The sequence below is a fragment of the Aphis gossypii genome, chromosome 2, assembly GCF_020184175.1.
Source record: "Aphis gossypii isolate Hap1 chromosome 2, ASM2018417v2, whole genome shotgun sequence".
Lineage (NCBI taxonomy): Eukaryota > Metazoa > Arthropoda > Insecta > Hemiptera > Aphididae > Aphis > Aphis gossypii.
In genome coordinates, this window is record NC_065531.1 from 23702705 (window position 1) to 23725297 (window position 22593).

The 22593-nt window shown below is 33.9% G+C and overlaps 2 protein-coding genes across 3 annotated transcripts; one reads left to right on the plus strand and one right to left on the minus strand.

Moving 5' to 3' along the window:
* Positions 1–5097: 5097 nt before the first annotated feature.
* LOC126550238 (uncharacterized) lies at positions 5098–22593 on the minus strand. Its single transcript, XM_050201392.1, has 3 exons — positions 22117–22593; positions 21548–22054; positions 5098–5245 (listed from the first exon to the last, which is right to left on the minus strand). The coding sequence occupies exons 1-2, from the start codon at positions 22355–22357 to the stop codon at positions 21600–21602; spliced, it is 696 nt and encodes a 231-aa protein (XP_050057349.1). The 5' UTR covers positions 22358–22593; the 3' UTR covers positions 5098–5245; positions 21548–21599.
* On the plus strand, positions 5885–21491 carry LOC126550237 (myosin-7-like). Of its 2 annotated transcripts, none has more exons than XM_050201390.1 (12): positions 5885–6171; positions 6253–6330; positions 6388–6529; positions 6595–6716; positions 6786–6957; positions 20268–20479; positions 20548–20646; positions 20703–20803; positions 20872–20929; positions 20992–21087; positions 21144–21298; positions 21362–21491. In XM_050201390.1, the coding sequence occupies exons 1-12, from the start codon at positions 6055–6057 to the stop codon at positions 21489–21491; spliced, it is 1482 nt and encodes a 493-aa protein (XP_050057347.1). In that variant the 5' UTR covers positions 5885–6054. The 2 variants fall into 2 exon arrangements, with proteins under 2 accessions (XP_050057347.1, XP_050057348.1); XM_050201391.1 differs by having other exon boundaries at positions 6388–6520.

A 22593-nucleotide genomic window follows, 5' to 3' on the forward strand; every position in this document is an offset into this window, starting at 1 on the left:
AATAGTATAATACTCATCACGCGATACCATATTATAATTTATATTATTTAATGAAATTAATATTAAAAATATAATTTTAATAATTTTATCATAATGAATCTTGGAAAAAAAAGCCCCGTACCAACTAAATACATTTTTTTTTAATTTTATAATGTACCTTTATATCAACTTAATTATGTAACACTTTTTTTGACATAGGTATTTATAATATATATTATATAAAATATTCGTTTAATAATAATTTGTAACTACTTTTATATCATAATAATATTTAATAAAATAATACACCAAATATTTTAAGACCGGCCATGAATCATGATCATGATTGTCAACTACAGCCGTGATCGATTCTAGCTTAACCTATGGACACATCCACGCCCAGGTTCAATGGTCCAACCGACCAAGAATCAAGATAGAGTAGTCCTGAAACGAACAAGTGAGTGTGTAACAAGGACATACCTAACTAGAAGGAATCTACTTTATAATATGATAAATATTAATAGGTAGCGCTCGATACATACTTGCTGTTTTCTTTACAATACAAAAATTTTCTAAGTTTTAAATCTTATCGGTAATAGCCATAGACATAATATATTCTATTATGTCTATGGTAATAGCTATTCCTCACGTTTCCACTTTCCACATTTTCAGTTCGTTTTATCTTAACCCATAGGCACATTTCATCCACGGTCACTACTTAAATTTAAATATAGTAAAAATATTACTATATTCAAATTATACACTAAAGTGATGAATTTTTGTTGAACTTTAGTGTTAGTGGGTTTATTTTATTTTATTTTATTTTTATTTGTTTTTGCTTCTTTTATGAATAATTTCCGTGTGCGGGTGTAATTATTCTTTTCTAGACAAAATATGATATATTTTTAAACAGTGTTTATGATACCTACACGGTACGGTTTACCTAGGTGTAAATTGGAGGGGGCGCGAGAGGGGGAATTTATTTAAAAAATATTATGAAAAAGGCATTTTAGATTTGGTGAGAGTTATTTTTTCAAGAAAACTGATGTACCTAATTATTAGGTAGGTATACTTTACTTATTACTTATAGTCACTAAGTATCTTTAAATATACGGTATATCGACATAAAATAAAGTTTTCCCCCCATAAAAATTGCCCAAGTTACGCCCATAGCCCATGCATGGTTACATCAATGATTGACCATTAACTATACAAAATATGAATATTAAATTGATAGATAATCGCCGATTTCTAATCGCTTTTATTAGTTTTTAAATTTTCTTAAACAATAACAAACAATATATTCATAGTAATTTTAAAGTTTACTATAGGACACTGCTGAAAGCATATTTTTTACCGTATAATGTAAATATGATTTTGAGGAGTAAAGGTGTCTTGTAAATGATAAAAATAGGTTTAAATAACAACAGGAAGGGCGAGATTTATAATCGCAAAATAAAAATTTAAATTAATTTGTATAGTAGATATGGAGGCTAGAGACACCAGTTGTTGATTGCCGTTTTCATATGTTTCTTATTTAACATAATTTTTCAATGTATTGATTGTTGCATGAATTTAAAAAATAATTTCGCGTGTTTATGAGCATGGCGTATTTTATATTAGTTATCATATCATTTTGAAAATTTTATCTTTTGCTAGTGTAAGGCTGGAAATACGTATTTCTGATCGTTTGGTGTATTTTTAATTTGTAAGAGGAAGATATGTCTTGTGATTGTCAAAATTAGGATTGAATAATCACAAGAACAACGAGCTTTATATTATATTTACAAAATATACACTTTGAATAAGTTAATTTATACAATAGAAATAGGGGCTAGCGGCTAAATAATATTCCGGTTCAGTTACGTGGCAAAGTGACAATTTTCCAGAGGAAATGAAAAATATACCAAGAGGTGGGATGGCTAACATAAATTGATATAATTAATGCATAATAATATAATACAACTAATTATAATTCAGATTAGTGTTGATTACTGATTGAGTACCAATAGCATCATATACATTACATTTACAATTAGAGGGCTAACTAAAAAACCACCCAATCCACTTTTTAAAAAAAATTGCTTATGAAATCATCGTTTGCCATGATGCCACTGCACATGTTGTTTCCCGTCATCGGGTATTTTTCATTTTACGTAATTTTTTAGGGGTAATATTGTTATACGAATTTTAAAACTTAGTTCTTCAATTAGAGGACTGTTTGATAACTACTGTACAACAGAATGGTACCCACTTACCTACTTTTTATTTAGATTATCATAACTCATAATTTAATATGAAAAGGATTCAAAATATGAAAATATTATGAATAGTTTTTTTTAACTTTACTACGTTTATTTAACCTTACGTTTATTATACTCTATAATTTATTTAATGGTTGTATATTTATAAATTGTTGACCAAAAATAAATCATGAAAAGTAAAGTGACTATTTTTCAAATGTTTAAATCGTTTGTATGATTTAATTTTAATTTTTAACTTATAAAAAATATAGTCATAATTATTATTATTATTTCATTTGAGTATTTTTGATGTATTAATAATATGAGTAATTGAAAGTATAATCTTAAACTTACCAACATCTTTTTAACTGACCAGGATGCAATAATCAATGATAGAGTTACCGATATCATTGAGAATATTTAACTGGCTTTGTGCAATTTGATGATGTCGATCAAGGAGCGGCTGTGGAAATCCCTAATTAGGTGCTCTTTAAGGACTCGGAAGTGGAAAATGTGTTCGAAAACCTGGTTAGCTGGTTAAAATAGTTTTCAAGCAGATTTCAAAAGTGTCTAGAAAAATCATAAAAAAGTGAAGGAAAAACGATAATTTTTACGCAAGATACCTAGTTTTCGACAAAATCGATTTTTTTATATAGTTGTATTACAAAAACTAATCACTGTAAATACTTTAATTTTTCATCAAATGTTTATTTTAGCGTTATCTGTACAAGATTGAATTTTCAAAATATTCTGGCTTTTTTTGAGCGATTTATAGACACTAAAATTTTCGGTTTTTTTTGTTTTTTGAAATATTAAAAAAATTTGGATACCCAAAAGAACTTAAAAATTTAATACAATAATAATACAATCTTATAAGTTGTCCTTATTGCAGTTAAACATAATCAAAAATTGATAGTTATAGTTATAATTTATTATTATAATTATAGTTTATAATTAAGCGTTTCAAGTTCAGATTATTACGAAATATGTCAAAATCGTGAAAATTTACAAGTAATTTTGTAGTTGAAAATTCATAAATTTTTTAGTGTTTAGAATGGCTAAGGATAAAAATCCAATACAAAGTTTCCATTAGGTTTTTTCTTTAGATACAAAGAAAACTCGATCATCATTATAGAAAAAAAATGTTATGAGCGTCTGAATTTTAAATTTTTACGTAATCACACGTAACGATAACGATTTATTTTCAAACGATTTTAAATATTTGTTATTATTCAAAAAGTATAAGCAGTGGTTACTTGAAATTTTCATCAGTTATTTTAAGGCGATTTATAAGCATTTGAAATATTCGTTTTTTTTTTTGTTTCTATCAATATTTTTTGAATTCTATTTTTATAAGTTAAAAATCGCTAATTGGTACCTATCTTGGATGTTAATACGTTATTTATTTTCACCATTAGTGAAAAAAGTGAAAAAAGAATCTTCTATACAGTAACGTACCTATTTTACCTATACGTAACGCCGTGTTATAATTCATAAAGATGCAGCGTCTCAACGATGATATTATATAGGTTCAATGTAACCCCCTGATCTGGTCTAAAGATTAAAAAATAAAAATATTGTTAAGAGATCGTGAGTTATGATATCTATAATATAATGGACATAAAAAATATAATCATTGATGAATAGACAAATAGAATTTTTAAATGTACTCAAGGATTTTGTTTTAAGTTTTTTAGACAGGTCTTTATGTAATTTGTCTTGTGGTGAAATTCTTTTCAAATGAGACGTACCTTATTTTATTGTAAATTTTTTTTTTTTAAATTTTAATGTTTAAATAAATCGAAATTCTAACAAGAAGTTTCTGAAACCTTCAGTTATTATTTGTGATAATAAGTTAGATTAGGAGATATGGCGACTGTAATAATTTAAAAACTATAGTAATTAACTCTTTATTTATTAAAATTGATTAGTGTTAGAGTATAATTATAAGTATACTGAACGAAATATGTATAAAATATTTCTTTTTAAAACTTCATCATATTATTATGTCATTGTAAAAAAACACAGAGGTCGATTCGTCGAGGAAGACCGTTCACCGCGAAATATGCGTTACCAATGTTATCATAATCATAATAAAATCTATTAAATTATAATATTATTTAATTTATAGTATAACTTTATTGTTGTTTTTAATTATTGTGATATGCTTGCCCCGAAGCAAATGATACTTCGTTGTCTCATTGATGCCATTAATTTGAAATCGCGATCGTACCGTATAAACACTATCAAACAACGCATCCAAACGAATCCTGATTTGAACGTAAGGCAATAGCGGTTTTTGTTGGTGATTTTATTTCCAGTTCGATTTTAATTTTAATTAGTTTCTCTGTTTTATCCGTTGTATTAACGAGCTATAACTATATCACAGATTTTTTAACGGACAGAAATTCAAATACTAAATGTAACCAAAACGGTCATGTTTTTTTCTCCATCGATTACGGTTTACGGTTACATGAAAATCTGATTGGAAAAACTTGAATTTAAAATTAAATTAGTGAAATTAATTAGGGTCTCTAGATTTTTTGTTCGGCATTTTTTTGAACGTATTTGTATTTCGAATACGGCTTTACAAGATTACAAACAGAATGTTTTTTCTATGGTCAGGTTAATAGATTTTTTGAACATTCATCGTCTTTATACAGTCTTCATGCATGGTCCGTAAAACTATATAAACTACCAAACGTTGAATCTTGCACACAGTTCGCCGCATTGCAGCAGTAGACCACCTTTCAACAAAAACAACAAACTTAATTACAATAATAATTTACGATACCTAATCTACCTAATAATTCTACGTATAAACCTACACGTTAAATAGTAAAACTAGTTATTTTAATTATTGTACATCGTCAATTTAATATTGACTTGACCTTGTGTCCGACGATAATAGATTTCCCCACTAGCCAGCCTAGTGTTTTTCAGAACATAGTATTAATTTATACTTGCATATAGGTATTTTATGTTGTACGCAGACGCATTCCGGCATTCGTGTACTTATTGCGCTGAAAACAAATTTTAAATAAAATGTAATCAGTAGCCACATTTGAGCTCACTATTATGTTTGACTATAAATATGAGTACCTTCATAAATGTTAGTTTAATATTATAAAATAATATTATAGAATAAGAAAGGTTTTGGATAATAGTTCCGTTGATAACGGTTAAATTATAAGGCATATAATATAATATTATATACTAGTCTATAGAAAATTTCAGTTGGAAAATTCGAAATACCGATGTACCTTACAACCACGCAAAACAGTTGTTCTATAAGATACAACGGGCAAAGACGACGGAAAGTACACCATACAACCTAGTCATGACGGGCATATAAAATAAGCGGCTGTACATTCAAATACAAGGCGCGATGCCTATGCCGCCTGTTGTCGGCATAGTTTATAAAGACAAGGATGTTGGAAATGCTATTGTGTTTGAGTATACTGGAAAAGAATTATATTTGTTACAAAATTGGTTGTATTATGTGGTTGGGATATAACCATTGAACTAGTATAACAAAATATATAATATACACGTATCGTTGATTGATAAATCGAAATTTAAATATTTTTATTTTGACGAAAATTTGTTAACATAATAATTATTATCATGTATAAATAATAAATATATAAATTAAATATCACAATCTACGTACTATATTATACATTAAAAAATAGAAAAATCTTAAGTGTATTTTCTTTTCAGTTGTCACCTAGGAACTACCATGTTTATTTAATAAATTAATCTTTGATAAACACAATAAATAAATACTTCAGGACTCAGGTTAAGTAAATGTTAGTGTGCATTTGAATTTATGGATACTATTAAAAAGTATTTTACTCGGTCTATTATAGACAATGGAAATAAATCAATGGATGGAAATGATGAATCAAGTTCTAATACAATTTGTAACAATACTCAAAATAAAGAGGTATGTTTTATAGTAATAATAAAAGAAAGGGTCATAAATTTAAATTATTAAAAGTTAAAATATTAATTGTTAATTATCTAGAATGAGATGATCATTTCAACTTGTTCTGACATGACAAGTATTCAACATACAAACAAGCATCTTTTACATAAAATAAAAGTAAGTTAAAGTAGTTGGAATTATCTTATACATAATTTTTTATAAATATTTAAATAGAGTTTAGAAGAAGAAAATGACCGTTTGTTATCTATAATTGAAAACAAAAATATTATAAAGAATGTAAAATGTAATTGTAATGTTGTTAAGAACATACCAGACTTTAATACCAGACAAATAATAAAATCATCAAGTATAACAAGTATATTATGTTATCGAATATTATAATATACTAGTATTTATTAATATTGTTAATTAACATTCTAGAAAACAAAGAGTTTTCTGAACTCAAAAAATTGAATGATAAATGCAATTCATTAAATAAAAAGAATTGCAATTATCGAAATAAAATTATGCAATTAAAAAACGATCTGCAAACTACTCAAAATGTAAGAATGATTTTTAATGGGAATTGAATTATAAATAGACTAAAACAGTATTGATGATTTATAATATAGGCTTTATCTAATGAAATTGGAGATCCAGCAGTGATGAAAACAGTTTTAATGGGCACAGGATCTTCAAATTATATAGGACGTGCTCAAAAAATATTGGTCTTGCAGCAGAAAGTAAACGAGCTGCAAGCGAAACAAAGTGATTCAAAAACCAAAGAACTGCATGATTTAACTGGTATTATTATTATAGTTTTGATATAATATATACCTACTGTGGTATACCGGTATTTCAGTATACGCGGTATAACCAACTAGGTAAGTTTTACCCCCGTATTCTCTAGTTAATGACACTCTCTAAAATGAATTAGAATGGCACTGTTAACTAGGGAGGTACGATGGGTTTGCGGTAAATCAACTATGCCTTACCCTCGTACTCTTTAGTTAATGACACTCTCTAAAATGAATTAGAATGGCACTGTTAACTAACGATGTACGATGGTGTGCGCTTGTCGATTCTTCGCTCCTTTATAGTGGAAATGACTCGAAGATTACTTATACCCGTGGTACGTATATCTCGGCGCTGTTTCCTATATAAAGGTAGGAACGCAAGGAAGACTTAAATGATATCCAACTCGGGTTGTCCTGGTCGGAAACACTTTTTATTAAACTCAAAAACATAAAATAAACAATCAAAAATTCTATTTATTTAGTCCGTACTATAACCGCCGTTTCACACGTGCGATCGTCGTACCTACACTCTCGCCGACTCACTCAGCGACAGCGGGACTCCCCCTTGCCCGTGCGTACGGCGGTCTTATATACAAAATTTGTCTTGTCGCCTCAGCACATTTTGCTTCACCGGCCTCTCCCGTGTTTTATTAAAAAATATTTTTCTTTATACATATTAAGTAATAATTTGGACGACTGTCTACAATATACGACAGTCCCCGTTGTTTTTATTAAAAAAAATGCCCTCATTTTTTAAGAATACATTAAGGATTTCTTAATACTATGTTAATTACTATACTATATTATAACTAGGTTACTATTTGTTTTTTTTTTTTTTATTGACTATAAATTATGCTTATCTGTTAGTTTTATCCCATTAATAATTAATTATATTTAATACGTTCCTATAAGTTATAACTGTCTTGTTGATTGGTCCTTCTCTGTGGTGGCAATCGGCTTCTTAGAGAATTTTCTCGGTTTAAGACTTAATATTTTTATTCAGAAAAAAAGCAATAAATTATTGTTTTTATTTCTTTATAGATTATTAATTGTCCTCTGTATGTTCTGTAGTTTTTGAATGGCCATGGTAACTATTGAAGTCGTGTCCTTATGGCCGAATTATTATAAGGATATTTCTATAAAGGTACTAGTGACGATTGACGATCACGGTTCTGCGGTGGCAGTGAATATGCTATTCTGCTTCCCGTCATATAAATTATTTATATTTATAATTATATTTTGTAATCTTATTGATATAGGTACATGGAATCTTCAATTTTATATTCGTGTGCTGTTTTTTTTTTCTTTCATACGTAAAATTAGTTTGTTGTTCATTTGTAATATTATTGGTTTAATGCTGATTGTCTACTTTGAAAAAAAAAATATTAAGTTTTTCCCTTGTCTCTGATGGTTTTGTGTTTCGTTGTCGATGTTGAGAATACATTCTTTTTTTTTTATTAATTTTTTTTTATATATGATATAATACTATGCTATTTCAGTTTGTATATTTTTTTTATTTAAAACTAATGTCTTATTTCTAGGTTAGTGGTTTTGCTAAGATTATACTAGATTACTTATTTTAAAAAAAAAAATACTTACATATTATGAACTCAAGTTGTATTAGACTTGTGCGTTAAGAGGGGGAAAAGATAATACGATTTATATTATGTATTTAACGTTTTATGGCTATTTGTTATGTAGTTTGTTGTTTTTTTTTTTTTTATATATATATCAAGGATACTATTCTAGGGACTCGATGAATTTTACAAGGTTTTCGAAACCCTCTCGGATTTTTTCCTCAATTTTTTTTTATTCTTCTTCTGTCTTCTCTGTTGGTGTCTGTTTTTAGGATTGATCCCGTTTTCAATTTTTTTTATGTTTCCTTTTACCCTTTTTATTGCATTTTGTAATTTCTGTATCTTTTTTTTTTGATCGAATTTTTCGATGTCGTTCATCTGTAAATATTTATGTATATTATGTGTGTTGCATGAGTGTGTATGTTGTTTTTGTAGCTTGTTTTTTTTTTTCCTTTTTTTTTTTTTATATAATTTATGTTAATTCGTTACGATATTTGGTGATGTTCTTTTTTTTTTTTTATATCCTTGCTGGTATTGGTGGGGGATTTAGTAAATCTACTTTTATTAGGACTGGGAATAATTTGAATGCTAAAAATACTATTGCTATGGTCAGCGTTGTTAACCATGTTAAATAAATTACGTCACCTATGAAGTCGTTGAGTAGTGGTTGCGGCATTTTTTCTAAGATAACCTTTTTGAAATATTCTTCGGGATCTTTTAACTGTCTAGTAATATGGTAATTTGGAATTTCTTTAGTCCAATTTTCGTTTAATATTTCGCTTAAATTGGAGAAGAATATATTTTGATCTTTCTGTGCTTCGTGACCTATATTTAAAGACTTTATGTTTGTCCAGGACGTTGGTAATATTCTGTGTATAGTAAATTTATTTAAGTTGCTAAGTTCGCATGGAAACATTTTTGGAATGAGTATTTTCCCGTTCCTTAAAAGCTCGTAGTTGCAGGGCAAGGAATATTGTAAAATAAATGTTTTAATGTCCCCTTGTCCGGAAAAGCTGTCTGGTTTAATTATCATTTTTTCCATTTTGTGTTTTGAATTTTTATTTACTATATGTAGTTTTTCGGGTGTGTTTTCTATTACAGATTTCGAGTTACTAAAAAATGTAGTATTTAAATTTGATTCTGTTTTATTTGCACTTTCAATATCTTCGTATATATGTTCTCTTTTTGTTGTCTCGGTATGATCTCAGTTTTTAAGTTGTTATATTTGTTATCAGGGTCTTGTTCTAAATTATTTTGATATAAATTATTGCTAGTGTTTAAACATTTATCTGCCTGAGTTATTAATTTATTTGCGTTATTTCCTAATATGTTAGATATTTTTAAAAGGTCGTTAGCAGTTGTTTTTGATTTATTATTAGCGCTATTACTTGTTTCCGGACTTGAATCACTTAAATTGCTTTTTATAAGTAATTCATTAATATCAATTCTATCTGTTATTGAATTTTTTTGAACTTGGTATTTTTGTGGCTCGCTTAAGGTTTCTTCTATGTCGTCTAATTCTATTATCCCCTTATAATATTTAGATAATCTAGCCCTTAGGTTATCTACGGTTCCTACACTTTTTAATTGTTTAGATTTGCATGCTTCAATGAGATTTGGTTTCTTTTGTAAATAGATATCTGTTAATTTTGTAATTTTTTCCCCAAAAGCTATAAGATGTTCGTCATTCATATCATAATAAAATTAATTTACTTAACTTATACTTAAAACTAACTATTTAATTTTATTTAATTTAAATTTAAATTTTTGCGGTCATCTATTATGAAAAAAAAATCCTGTCTAAAGAAAAATAATGTCTAAAAAAAAAATCCTGTCTAAAAAAATTCTAGTCTACAATCCTAATATTAATATCTATGTATATTACAAATAGTTGCTCACCTTGACGTATACGTCGTATTGACTGTAGACGGTTCGCAAAATTGTACTCACGTGGCACAAGCGTTGTCTTGTCGCAAGACAAAATCGAGCGTGTATTTGTTACCTACACGGTATACGTACAAACACACAAAATCGCGTTCTGGGTTTCTACCGAAACGTACACAATAATTGTCGTACTTCACTTGTACCAAAAAAAAAAATTGGGTGTGAATCCAGACCACACGTAAAATTGTTGTACTTCTCGTACATATACACTTCGAAAAAAAAAATAAACGTGCCAAGGTTGAGGTACCAGGGCACACGCACAAAAAAAATTGTCTCTGACCGTGGATAAAAACCCCGTTGGGCGCCACTTTGTGGTATACCGGTATTTCAGTATACGCGGTATAACCAACTAGGTAAGTTTTACCCCCGTATTCTCTAGTTAATGACACTCTCTAAAATGAATTAGAATGGCACTGTTAACTAGGGAGGTACGATGGGTTTGCGGTAAATCAACTATGCCTTACCCTCGTACTCTTTAGTTAATGACACTCTCTAAAATGAATTAGAATGGCACTGTTAACTAACGATGTACGATGGTGTGCGCTTGTCGATTCTTCGCTCCTTTATAGTGGAAATGACTCGAAGATTACTTATACCCGTGGTACGTATATCTCGGCGCTGTTTCCTATATAAAGGTAGGAACGCAAGGAAGACTTAAATGATATCCAACTCGGGTTGTCCTGGTCGGAAACACTTTTTATTAAACTCAAAAACATAAAATAAACAATCAAAAATTCTATTTATTTAGTCCGTACTATAACCGCCGTTTCACACGTGCGATCGTCGTACCTACACTCTCGCCGACTCACTCAGCGACAGCGGGACTCCCCCTTGCCCGTGCGTACGGCGGTCTTATATACAAAATTTGTCTTGTCGCCTCAGCACATTTTGCTTCACCGGCCTCTCCCGTGTTTTATTAAAAAATATTTTTCTTTATACATATTAAGTAATAATTTGGACGACTGTCTACAATATACGACACTACTTATAAAATGCTCTTTATGGGAAATATTTTTGTTCAGTTATGCTCAGAACTTGAATCTTGATGATTTGTATTTTTTAGAAATTTTCAACTATAATACATTATTTTTTTGTGTAATAAGAATATTTAATAAACTTAAGTTCAGTAAATAAGTTAAACTATACCAAATTTCTCTTTTTTTGACATATTATGTAGGTATGACAATTCTTTTATAAACACCCATTATTAATAGACATTTTCTAAATCTATTGTTTTGAAAATACTTTTTTTACATAATTTCCAATTAAAATAAAACAATATTTTTTATCGTTATAATTTTTATTTTTAACTTTTTTGAATGAAAATATACATTTTTTATTTCATATTCCATTTTTTGACATTCCATATCCACAAATAGAGAATTCTGCTGTAAGTTGACATAATTATTTGAATTCTAAGTTAAGTTCCATTAATCCAACTGTTTTAAAATTAAACAATTTACTATAGGATTTAAGCCACCTAAGAAAAAAAAATTACAGATAAAATAAAAACAATTGCACAAAACTCCCAAAAAAATTCAATTAAGACTTTTTTTAGTACCAATTTAAAATGTTTATTTATATTATGACATTATTTATAACTATAATAATTAATAAGATTCATAACTTTTAATTTTTAATATAACAGTGTTATTATTATTATACCAAAATTTCTGCAATGTTTTTGTTGCAATAAATTGACATGGATCAATGGATCCAAATATTTAAGTTTAGGTTAGCAAGTGGTATGGTACAGGGGGATACCCCGCAAAATGAGAATTAGTTACTCTGGTTACCCAGTGGGGGATATAAATTGGAAAACATAATTTCCTCGACGGTGAGGGGGGTACACTTACCAACGTTATTAAACTTACTAGTAAAAAAAACACCAAGGGGGGGATCTATCCCCCATATCCCCCCCGTAAATACGCCACTGTGCTTACCTAAACTGTAATTACTTATAACTTTAGTCAGAATTTTAGTTTTTATTTATTAAAATTGAAGTACTCCAAAAAACATTCTGCTTTAGAATATGAAATAAAAATTGTAAATGTTGTGAAAAATATTCTTATAACAAATGTTAACTATTCGCCGTCATCGCATAAATAAATTATAAAACAACAACCTTTTGGTCTTTAACAATACGTTTATTACAAAGACTAACAAACACATTAAGAAAATATAACATAAGGAAAACGCGTAGCCGAAGTTACACACTCTACGCCACGACACTACTGCTGCCACCGAGAGAACGCTACTCTCTAGCTCCACTCGGCTCCTTCCACATCTCAGGGGACGGTCCCGCGTAGGCAAGACCGACCCGCTATCTAGGGGAGTTTACAAGCGACCATCCTGGCACTCTGTCGTCCCCGACAGATGTCGTCACTCCTACTCATACATTTTATCTTAAAAATTTCCTTATAAATTATACTGTATATAAAAAAAAATACAGTCTGAAATTTTAACAAAACAACAGTAGTAATAAACAATCAACCCTTAGACATGTTACAACAAAATATATATATGAAAGAAAATTAAATCAACAGTAGTAATAATTGACTCTTAGACATATTACAACAAAATCTATATATATAAGAGAAAGTATACTTTACCAATAATCAACGTACAGCCAAAACTACCGTACGGATTTATTTGAAATTTTCAGGATATGTACTTATTACTATGTATAGGCGCACTAAGAAAGGATTTTTCGAAATTCTCATTTTAAAGGGTTGCTCAAACGAGGAATTTGAGATTTACGATGGAAATTTTGTTTTTAATTTTTGTTTATAAATGGTTGCTATAACAACTTGATTTATGTGTTAACACATTTATCACTTTATTATTACAACTAATTATTATGTATAAAAACATGATAACATGAAGTCGTAAAATACCCTACGCATTTACGCATACACGAGGACAAGGTGTTTTACTTATTATTTTCGAATATTAATTATTAATGCGTCTTCATATGCGCACCCCAGTTTATGTATGGTTATTTTTAATTCTTATCTAAAATTGTTTAAATTCTTACAAATTAATAAAAACTTATTAATATGGTTGTCGAATGTGAGCTGGTGGCAGCAGGACAATTATTGTTGGTATTTATTGAGGTGTACCTCAATGATGAACTGTATGAAAAATTTGGATCAGAAAGTAACCAAGATTGCAAGTTAAAGCTCTGCACAAAAACGTAATAAACGTTATAGTTATCACTGGGAGCGCTAGAGGAGATATAGTTTTAATCCCGAGAATTAAAAAATCCAACTGATTATCCCTTTGAATTAAAAAGAATACAATTCCCACTCAAAGTTTGCTTTGTTATGACTATTAATAAGTCTCAAGGACAATCATTGAGCATGACAAGGATTGACTTGAGAGAAGAATGTTTTTCACATGGACAGTTCTATATCACATGTTCTAGAGTTAGCTCTGCCAGTAGTTTGGTTATTTAAGCCCTAAAAGGCAGTACCAAAAATACTGTTAATAAAGAGTTATTGAGATGAATAAAATATTTCAATATAAATATTTTTTTGTTTTTGGTTTTTATAACACCATAATGTAAAATAATTTTTTGTCAACAAATTACAATATTACAATACATGGGCAACCAAGGATAAACATAACATCTAAAAGCAGACTGTAATAAATATAAACTGATAAAATAAAAGTTATAGTAGGTAACACAAAAAAATGTACACGGTCAAAGCCGGGTTATTCAAGATTTTCGAGAATCAAAGCCTAGGTTAGGATTATGTATTAATTGATTATATTAATCTACCGTATTATGTAAAACTTAGTATAACTTTGATACTTTATTAGAGTTAATCATACATTTACGTACAAACAGCACTAGGTCCGCGATCTACCGCAGGTAGATTGCCTACCTGATAATATACTGCTGCGAATCAGAATTTTTATTCCGGGCAACAGAAAACTTAAGATAAATCTAGAACATCATCCATCGAATATTAAAATCCGTATTGAACAAAGTCTGAGTTATATAGAATTGGCATTTTTAACGGGCAACGAAGTGCAAAACGAAGTGCGCAATACGAAGTCTGCCGGGTCAGCTATTATTAATAGGCCGCCTATTATTATTATTAATATAATATAAAAAAAATCTCGGTTTTCACCTGAGGTGACTTTTGCGCGGGCAACGCCGGGTGGGACAGCTAGTACATATATAAAATCAAATCAAATCAACAGTAGTAATAATTGACTCTTAGACATATTACAACAAAATACATATATGAAAGAAAATTAAATCAACAGTAGTAATAAACAATCAACCCTTGGAAGCAAAAGTCAGCCTTACCAAGTATAATCCCTCATCCAGGCCGGCTTACGCACCACACGCCGAGAACGCCTATCGTCAGGAATAGGGGTGCCGGGTGTGTCTGGCATTTGGGAATCAGGTTGGTCTTCAATGATGGGTACCCCAGTTTCTAGATCTCCTAATTCTCTTTCCTCTTCGCCATCAGACAGCAATTCTGTTTCCGGCTTGCCTTGATCTCCTTCCACTTCATCATCGGCTGGCAACTTCCATGACTTCAGTTGGGAGACGTGAGCAGTCGTTGCGAACCGACTGCCTTTCCTTGTGTTCAGCTCAGTCACCCTGTAGACATCAGAAGACAGCACTTCAGTCACCACCAATGGCCCTCGGTACTTGTCTTGCATCTTAGTTGACTCTCCTGTACAGTTAGGCGCCCTCCTCATTACAACTACTTCCCCTACAGTGTAGTGTATATTGTTATGACGGTGTAAGTCGTAAACCGTCTTCCTCCTTGCGTTCTCCAACTCCATATTTTCACGAACTCTGGCTTGAAGTTCTTCGGGCGGTGTCCAATCATCTTTAGTCGCAGAGAGAGCAAGCAGAGCTCCCTGTTCAAACCTGGAACGATACCCGTGGAGCATCTCGAACGGATTCTTACCCGTCACTTTGGTCTCGCTGTTGTTAAGTAAGCGCTGGACTTCTGGTAACATCTTGGCCCACTTACTGCCAGCCCCTCCCATAGTCATCAGTGTAGCCATCACTACACTATGGGTCCTCTCTACCTGTCCATTGGCTTGAGGATGTCGCGACGACGTCCACACCAACTTGATCCCCTGTACAGTGCAATAGTCTTCAAACGCACCAGATGTATAGCACGTTCCACGGTCGGTGATCAGCCTTCCAGGCAATCCATACTCCTTCACAAACTGCTGCACACACCTTATCAGCGGCTCAGATCTGGTATTAGGCACAGCATACAGTGTTACATATTTGGTCATGTTGTCTACCAAGACTAAAATGTATTTTAGTCCACCAGGAGCTGTTATGAAGGGTCCAACATGATCCATGTGTACCGTTCCAAACGGTCTTTTCCCAATAGGTATGGGATGCAACAGACCAGGGCGTTTACCTCTAGGCACACGGGTTAGCAAGCACTCAAAACATGACCAGATGTGCATCTTCACGTACCTTTTCATGTCGGGAAACCAAAAGTCTTGCAGCAGATTCGCCATCGTGCGATCCACAGCCGGGTGTCCACTCAGATCATGTGCTGTTACCACCAGACTTTTCCTCATTGACTTTGGCATAACAAACAACAGTTTGCCCTTGAACTTTCGGTATAACAGTTGGTCCCTCACTAAATAAGACAAGCCTAATCCTTTGTTGGGGCTCTCCTCGACCATCCTCTTAATGTGTGCCACATCACTGTCAGCTGTTTGGCACATCATCACACGTTCTTCCAGCGTTATCAACACACAAACGGTCTGTCGGTCGGCTAGTGCTGCGTCTAGGGACTCTTCGCCTCCCACCGGGGCTCTAGACAAGGCATCCACATGTGCCATACGCACTCCAGGTCGATACTTCACCTCAAAATCATATTCCTGCAAGGCGTCATACCACCCTGCGACTTGGGCATTGACACTTTTGCTGCTGTTAAGGTAAGTAAGGGCTTGACAATCAGTGTAAACTGTAAACTTTATCCCCAAGAGAAATTGCCTTAGTTTATTGACTGCCCATACTACACACAATAACTCTAACTTGCTGGAGTGGTATTGCGTCTCAGCATCACTGGTCTTTCTACTCGCACAATAAACCAGCTTGAGAGGGTCGCCTTCCACCGACGACTGTAATAGCATTGCCCCGAGACCCAGCGCGCTCGCATCGGTATGGAGCTCTGTACATACGGCCTCTTTTCTAAACATGGTTTGGACCGTGTCACTAGTCAGATTCCGACGTAGCGAGTCAAACGCCACCTGCTGCTCCTCAGTCCACTTCGCCTCGCCACGCATCAGACGAGTCAACGGTTCCGCTACAACCGCATATTTGTTGACGAACCGCCGGAAGAATCCAGTAAGTCCCAGAAACCTCCGAACTTCGTGAACGTCCTTGGGAACTGGATATTCTTCAATGGCACGCACCTTTTCTGTTCCTGGCCGTATTTTGCCATTTTCAATAACAAACCCAAGAAAGTTGATCTGTTTAGCGCCGAACGAGCACTTTGAGGGCTTCAAAGTCAGCTGCGCCTCGCATATTTTCTCCAATACGGCTCGCAAATTGGTCAGCAACTCCGTCCAGTTCTTCCCATCCACCACCATATCATCAAGGTAATTCCGTACGTGGAGCCCTTGCAGAGGACTTAGCACTCGTTGCATAAGTCGGGTAAATTCCGCAACAGCTCCCGACAGTCCAAATGGCATTCTGTTGAACTCACCCGTTGTGTCTGCTGTAATAAAAGCCGTTTTTTTGGAAGCTTCTTTCGTCAAGGGAATTTGCAAATATCCGCTTGCCAAATCAAGTTGAGCAAACAGCCGACTGTCTGCTAATGACTCCAACTGCTCCATCATGTCAGGCAATGGGTAGTGTTGTCGAATCGTTTGTTTATTCAGACGACGATAGTCGACGCACAGTCTGTTCTTACCTGTCTGCTTGACTAGAAGCACGGGACTCGCATAGGGCGAAGTCGTCTCACTCACCACACCACATCTTTTCCAGTCCGAGACTATCCTATGAATCTCCTCACGGTCCGCTTGCGTCGTCTTGTACGGTCGACAGACGACTGGCAAACTACCGGGTATCTCCCTTTTATCGACACTCATCATCGGAGTACATCCAAGTTCATCGAGGTTCTTGGCAAAACAGCTTCGGTACTCGTTAACGAGGGCTAGGAGGTCGTCTCGTTCCTCTGAAGTGGCTTCTGCGTTGACAAACTCGAAGTCGCTCAATTCCAAAGCCTGCCGGGTCGGTGGGATGTGGTCAACTTCCACGACCTGCAAATAGTTGGCCTCCTTGGCATGACTGGTAACTCCAACTGCCATACTGTCCATACCGACCTCCGCGTTGTAGATGTATAGACGCCCATGAGCCTTATGGTAGGCCACTGACGGGTGGTCCAACCACGACCGTCCGACAATCATATCCGGGGCCTGGACCGCGTCCGGCACCACGAGTAACAAGACCTTCCCTGGGTTTACTCCGTCAAGTACTACATGGGTTTCAACTTCGCCTACGGCACTCACCGACGGAACGGTCGTACTTCCGATCCCGTAAAGTGGACGTGAGGACGGCTTCACACGTAAGTCACACCGTATCGCGACGCTCGCCTTAATGAGCGAATGGTGACTACCCGTATCGAGCAACACTTCCACTTCTCTATCGTTTACTAGCCCAACCTTCTTATACGGATGGCTCGACGCCACAGGTCTCACCTCCGCAAAGTTCGTGTGGCCTCTCTCCGGGCAGTTAGGTCGAATATGCCCTTCCACTCCGCAAGCAAAACACACGGTTTTTCGACTCGCCTTGTCTGGACAGTCGCGTGACAAATGACCCGTTTTCTTGCACACCCAACAACTGGCGAGGGACACCTCGCAGTTCGACCCACTCGTCTCCACGACAGACTTATCTAACTTTTTCCATTTATTAGGACTCGCCTTCTCTTCCACCCGTTTCCTAGGTAGCTGACGAACAGGTGTAACTCTCGTGTTTTGCGGAACAGCATACTTTGGTGTAATTGCCGAAGCGTGCAAAGACGACATGCGTTCCCAATCGAGCAGATCACCCAGCAACTCTTCTTCGTCTGCGTGCTTCCGCCCGACGGCGTACAGAGCCATTTCTCTGGACCTCAGTCCGCGCAGGACGTAGTCTTTAGACACTCCGAAACTATGTCCGATACCCCGGCACATGCGAAGTTTGGGCTGTATATACGATATGAGCGTTTCGGTAGATCCTTGTTTCCGTGCACGCATCTCATCTTCGCGGTCGGCCGCACACGCTTCACGCACAAATACGAGTCGGAATTTCCTCTCTAGTTCTTTCCAATCAGAAAAATCACGGCCCGTAAACCAGTCTTTGGCCGGACCGGTTAAATGCATACGGACGTACTGCAACACGTATTCGAACGGCCATCGATTTAGAGTCGTCATCCCTCTTATCTCTTCCAACCAATCTTCAGCCTGCAGCGGAGACTCGTCTCCAGTGAATGTAGTCATTGCCCGGCTCAGGTCGGGGACTACCCGGTACTCCGGCCGCATCGTCGGAGTCGCTACAACAACGGGCGCGTCAACTTGCTCGGGTCCATCCGCAACACTGATTAATTTCCGTAGCGTCTCTACTTCAGCTTGTAAAGCCAACGACTCGTCGTTCTTCCGCCTGAGCTGCGCAACGAGATTCACCAATTCAACATACGACGGAGCTTTGATACCCGTCGGTTCCGCGGGCTTATCGTCGTCCATGTTATCAGCCGTACTTATCAAATCGGTTCACTACACAACGCGATTTTTGATAAGCACGCTATCAGACATCACCGCTAACCAGGTATCGTTATCGCGGTATACCGGTCACAAGCATGGAACACGTTCTTCGTCCGCTAGTTGCGATGGAACAAGCTAACCTCAAACCACTCGAAACTGCCGCGTAACTTTAAACGGTAGCCAAAAACACGCGGTCCGTCGGTTATTATTTTCGAATTTCGAAACTACCCGTAACTTTTGACTTCCCGAATTCTGCTTTCGGCAAACTCACGCACGAAAGCGTATTCGGTAACACGTATCGTAACGTATCGCACTAATAACAATGCCGTTTGGCCCCGAAACGCACTACGTTCTTTACGGAACAAATCCCACTTCTGATAATATAATAGTATGTTAACTATTCGCCGTCATCGCATAAATAAATTATAAAACAACAACCTTTTGGTCTTTAACAATACGTTTATTACAAAGACTAACAAACACATTAAGAAAATATAACATAAGGAAAACGCGTAGCCGAAGTTACACACTCTACGCCACGACACTACTGCTGCCACCGAGAGAACGCTACTCTCTAGCTCCACTCGGCCCCTTCCACGTCTCAGGGGACGGTCCCGCGTAGGCAAGACCGACCCGCTATCTAGGGGAGTTTACACAAATTTTAACTAAATAAAAAGATAATTGTCAAATGTCAGCCAATGGCCACCACTGCGGAGGCTTAATTTAATAACAAAAAAAACATAAATAAAAACGTTCATTCAAAAAAATTAAAAACTTAAAAACTAATGATAAAAAATTTTATTTCAACCAGAAATTATACAAAAAGATTAGTAGATTTTAAAATAATTAGTGTTATTTGATAAAAGAATCAGCTAGTATCCAGCAGTTAATTCATTATATTATACTAATATTTTTTAAGTGATATAGAAATAAATCCTTTATAAGTGAGTTTTTGAATTAATAAATAAGTAATAAAATTATTCAAACAAAAATATTTTTAAAAAATAAGAAATACCTAAATAAATCAGTTCTTACCATCAAATGTTTTTAGTTAACACCAAAAAATTGGAAAAAGCACGTAAGGCAATTAATGAGCAGGTATTAAAGGATACTCAATTGAAGGTTACCGAATTGACTACATCAGTGGAAATATGGAAAAGACGTAGTAAAGCATTGGATGTAGAAATCACTGTCTTAAGAATACAAATTCAAAAATTATTATCCAAGTCTGAATCAGACAACCAACTTATTGATCAATTAAAAGTATTGTTAACATATTATAATAAATCTAGTATATATTCATTACTATTAATTGTTCTATATGTTTATAGGCAGAGTTAGGTAAAAATAATATGCAACGGCTTAAAACTAAGGACTCTGTAACAAAACTTGAAGAATCAATTGCATTGCTACAGTTGAAATATGATAAAGTTTGTTTAAATATAGATAAAGTACTAATATGATTAAAAAAAAAAAACAATTACAGGCGGAAAAAATTATTGAACAGCAATCATTTAATTTGAGGGATAGAGATATGAGAATATCTCATTTAGAATCAAAAATACTAAAGAATAATGATACAACTAAGTAATAATTATAGTAAAGACATATATGATAATATATTAAGTACTAAATACTAAATTACAATTTTACAGAGATCATAAAGATATCAGTTCAATAGACTTTATGGAGCCTAAAGAAATTTTTGTTAAGGTAAAATTTAATACCAAATGAATAATATAATTTTGAGATTATAATATAGTTTTATTAAATAGAAATTAAATGGATTCGAAAACAAACAACTACTGAATCTATTATGCATAGCTCATAATAAAATTTGTGAACACGTTCTAGATGCTGTTGATTTTAAAGTAAGTATATCAGAATTAAAAATTTTATTATATTAACAGAATAATTTATTTAACAGAATAAATATTTAACGGAAAACCTAAAATTCCAAAAATTTAAATCAAAGATGGGTTACTTGAGTTCATCAACATTATTTAACAAAAGATCAAAATCTAAATATCACTTTAAAAATGAATTAAATGCGAATGAGAAATTATTAGAATTACAGAATAAGTAACACTTTATAGATAATAATAATAACCAAGATTATAATGAATACTATTTTAAAACATTCAGACTAGAACTGGTAGAAGAGGAGCGTGCTGCTTTTAAAGATAGATTGGACACTCTCATAATGTTGAATAAAGAAAATGTACATACATTTACCCGATCATTAAACAATATGAAACAGCAGTTAATACATTAAATGGAATACTAAATTGAATATATTTACACAATGAACCCGGTGTAGTACTCACTAACCTGTATTCGCTGGGCGATAAATACAAAAACGGATATTCGACTGGTATGTGATTCAACGAAGTTGTTCCACGTGCAATCCTTTTACTGTAGTAGATAAGTCCAACATTTTCCAAGCCAATCCGTATGATATAAATGAATGACATTTTTTGAATACCATAGTATAGGCTGTTGTAATGTGATTGGGTCTAGGTAATACAGCATTTTCAGGACTGGGATTTCCCGTATCGCTGTCAGAAGCAGTGGCGCTAGCAGTACCAGGTAAAACCATATTGGATTTCTTGCTAAAGGAAGCACCCGCTGGGGAATCAGCAGCCCTCTTGGACGACGATGTAGGAGTTTCCATATTATTACCGCTAGTTGAAAAATTATTATCGAAGTTATCGACGTGCTGGTGATCAGTACGCAATTGTCCGTTTGAGTCAGTGTTATTTGTTGATTTTGCTGGGGTATCAGGTGGTTCTTCATTACCCTTGGACTCTGCTCCTTGTGCGGCGTTGTCCTTTTGTTCTACGAAAAAATGTGTTAGATTATATTGGATAAATGTATAATGGAGTATAACGCATGCTTACCCGGTTCTACACGACCGCACTGTGGATATATTGCACTATTATTGCCGGTTATGGCTTCGTGTGTACGTTCTGCAATGTTTTTGAGTCCGAGGCCAACAATGGTGGCAAAGTTACCATAGTATTTATCGGTAGTGTTCATTGCTGCCAATATTGATTTTTTATCCGCCTCCCATACCTGATCTTTTGTCGGGTTGGTCATATTGTTATAATCGACATCGTGTTGGAACGTGACTTTATCCATTTCTGTCCTAGGCAACGAACATCCGATAAACTTATTGTTCGCGTCATATAACTTATTACCCGGTCCTGTATATTAACTTCCAAACCACGTGATACCACCATTATCACATGCTGCCTCTTGATTATGAATTTATATGATAATAATTTTTCAACTAGCGGTAATAATATGGAAACTCCTACATCGTCGTCCAAGAGGGCTGCTGATTCCCCAGCGGGTGCTTCCTTTAGCAAGAAATC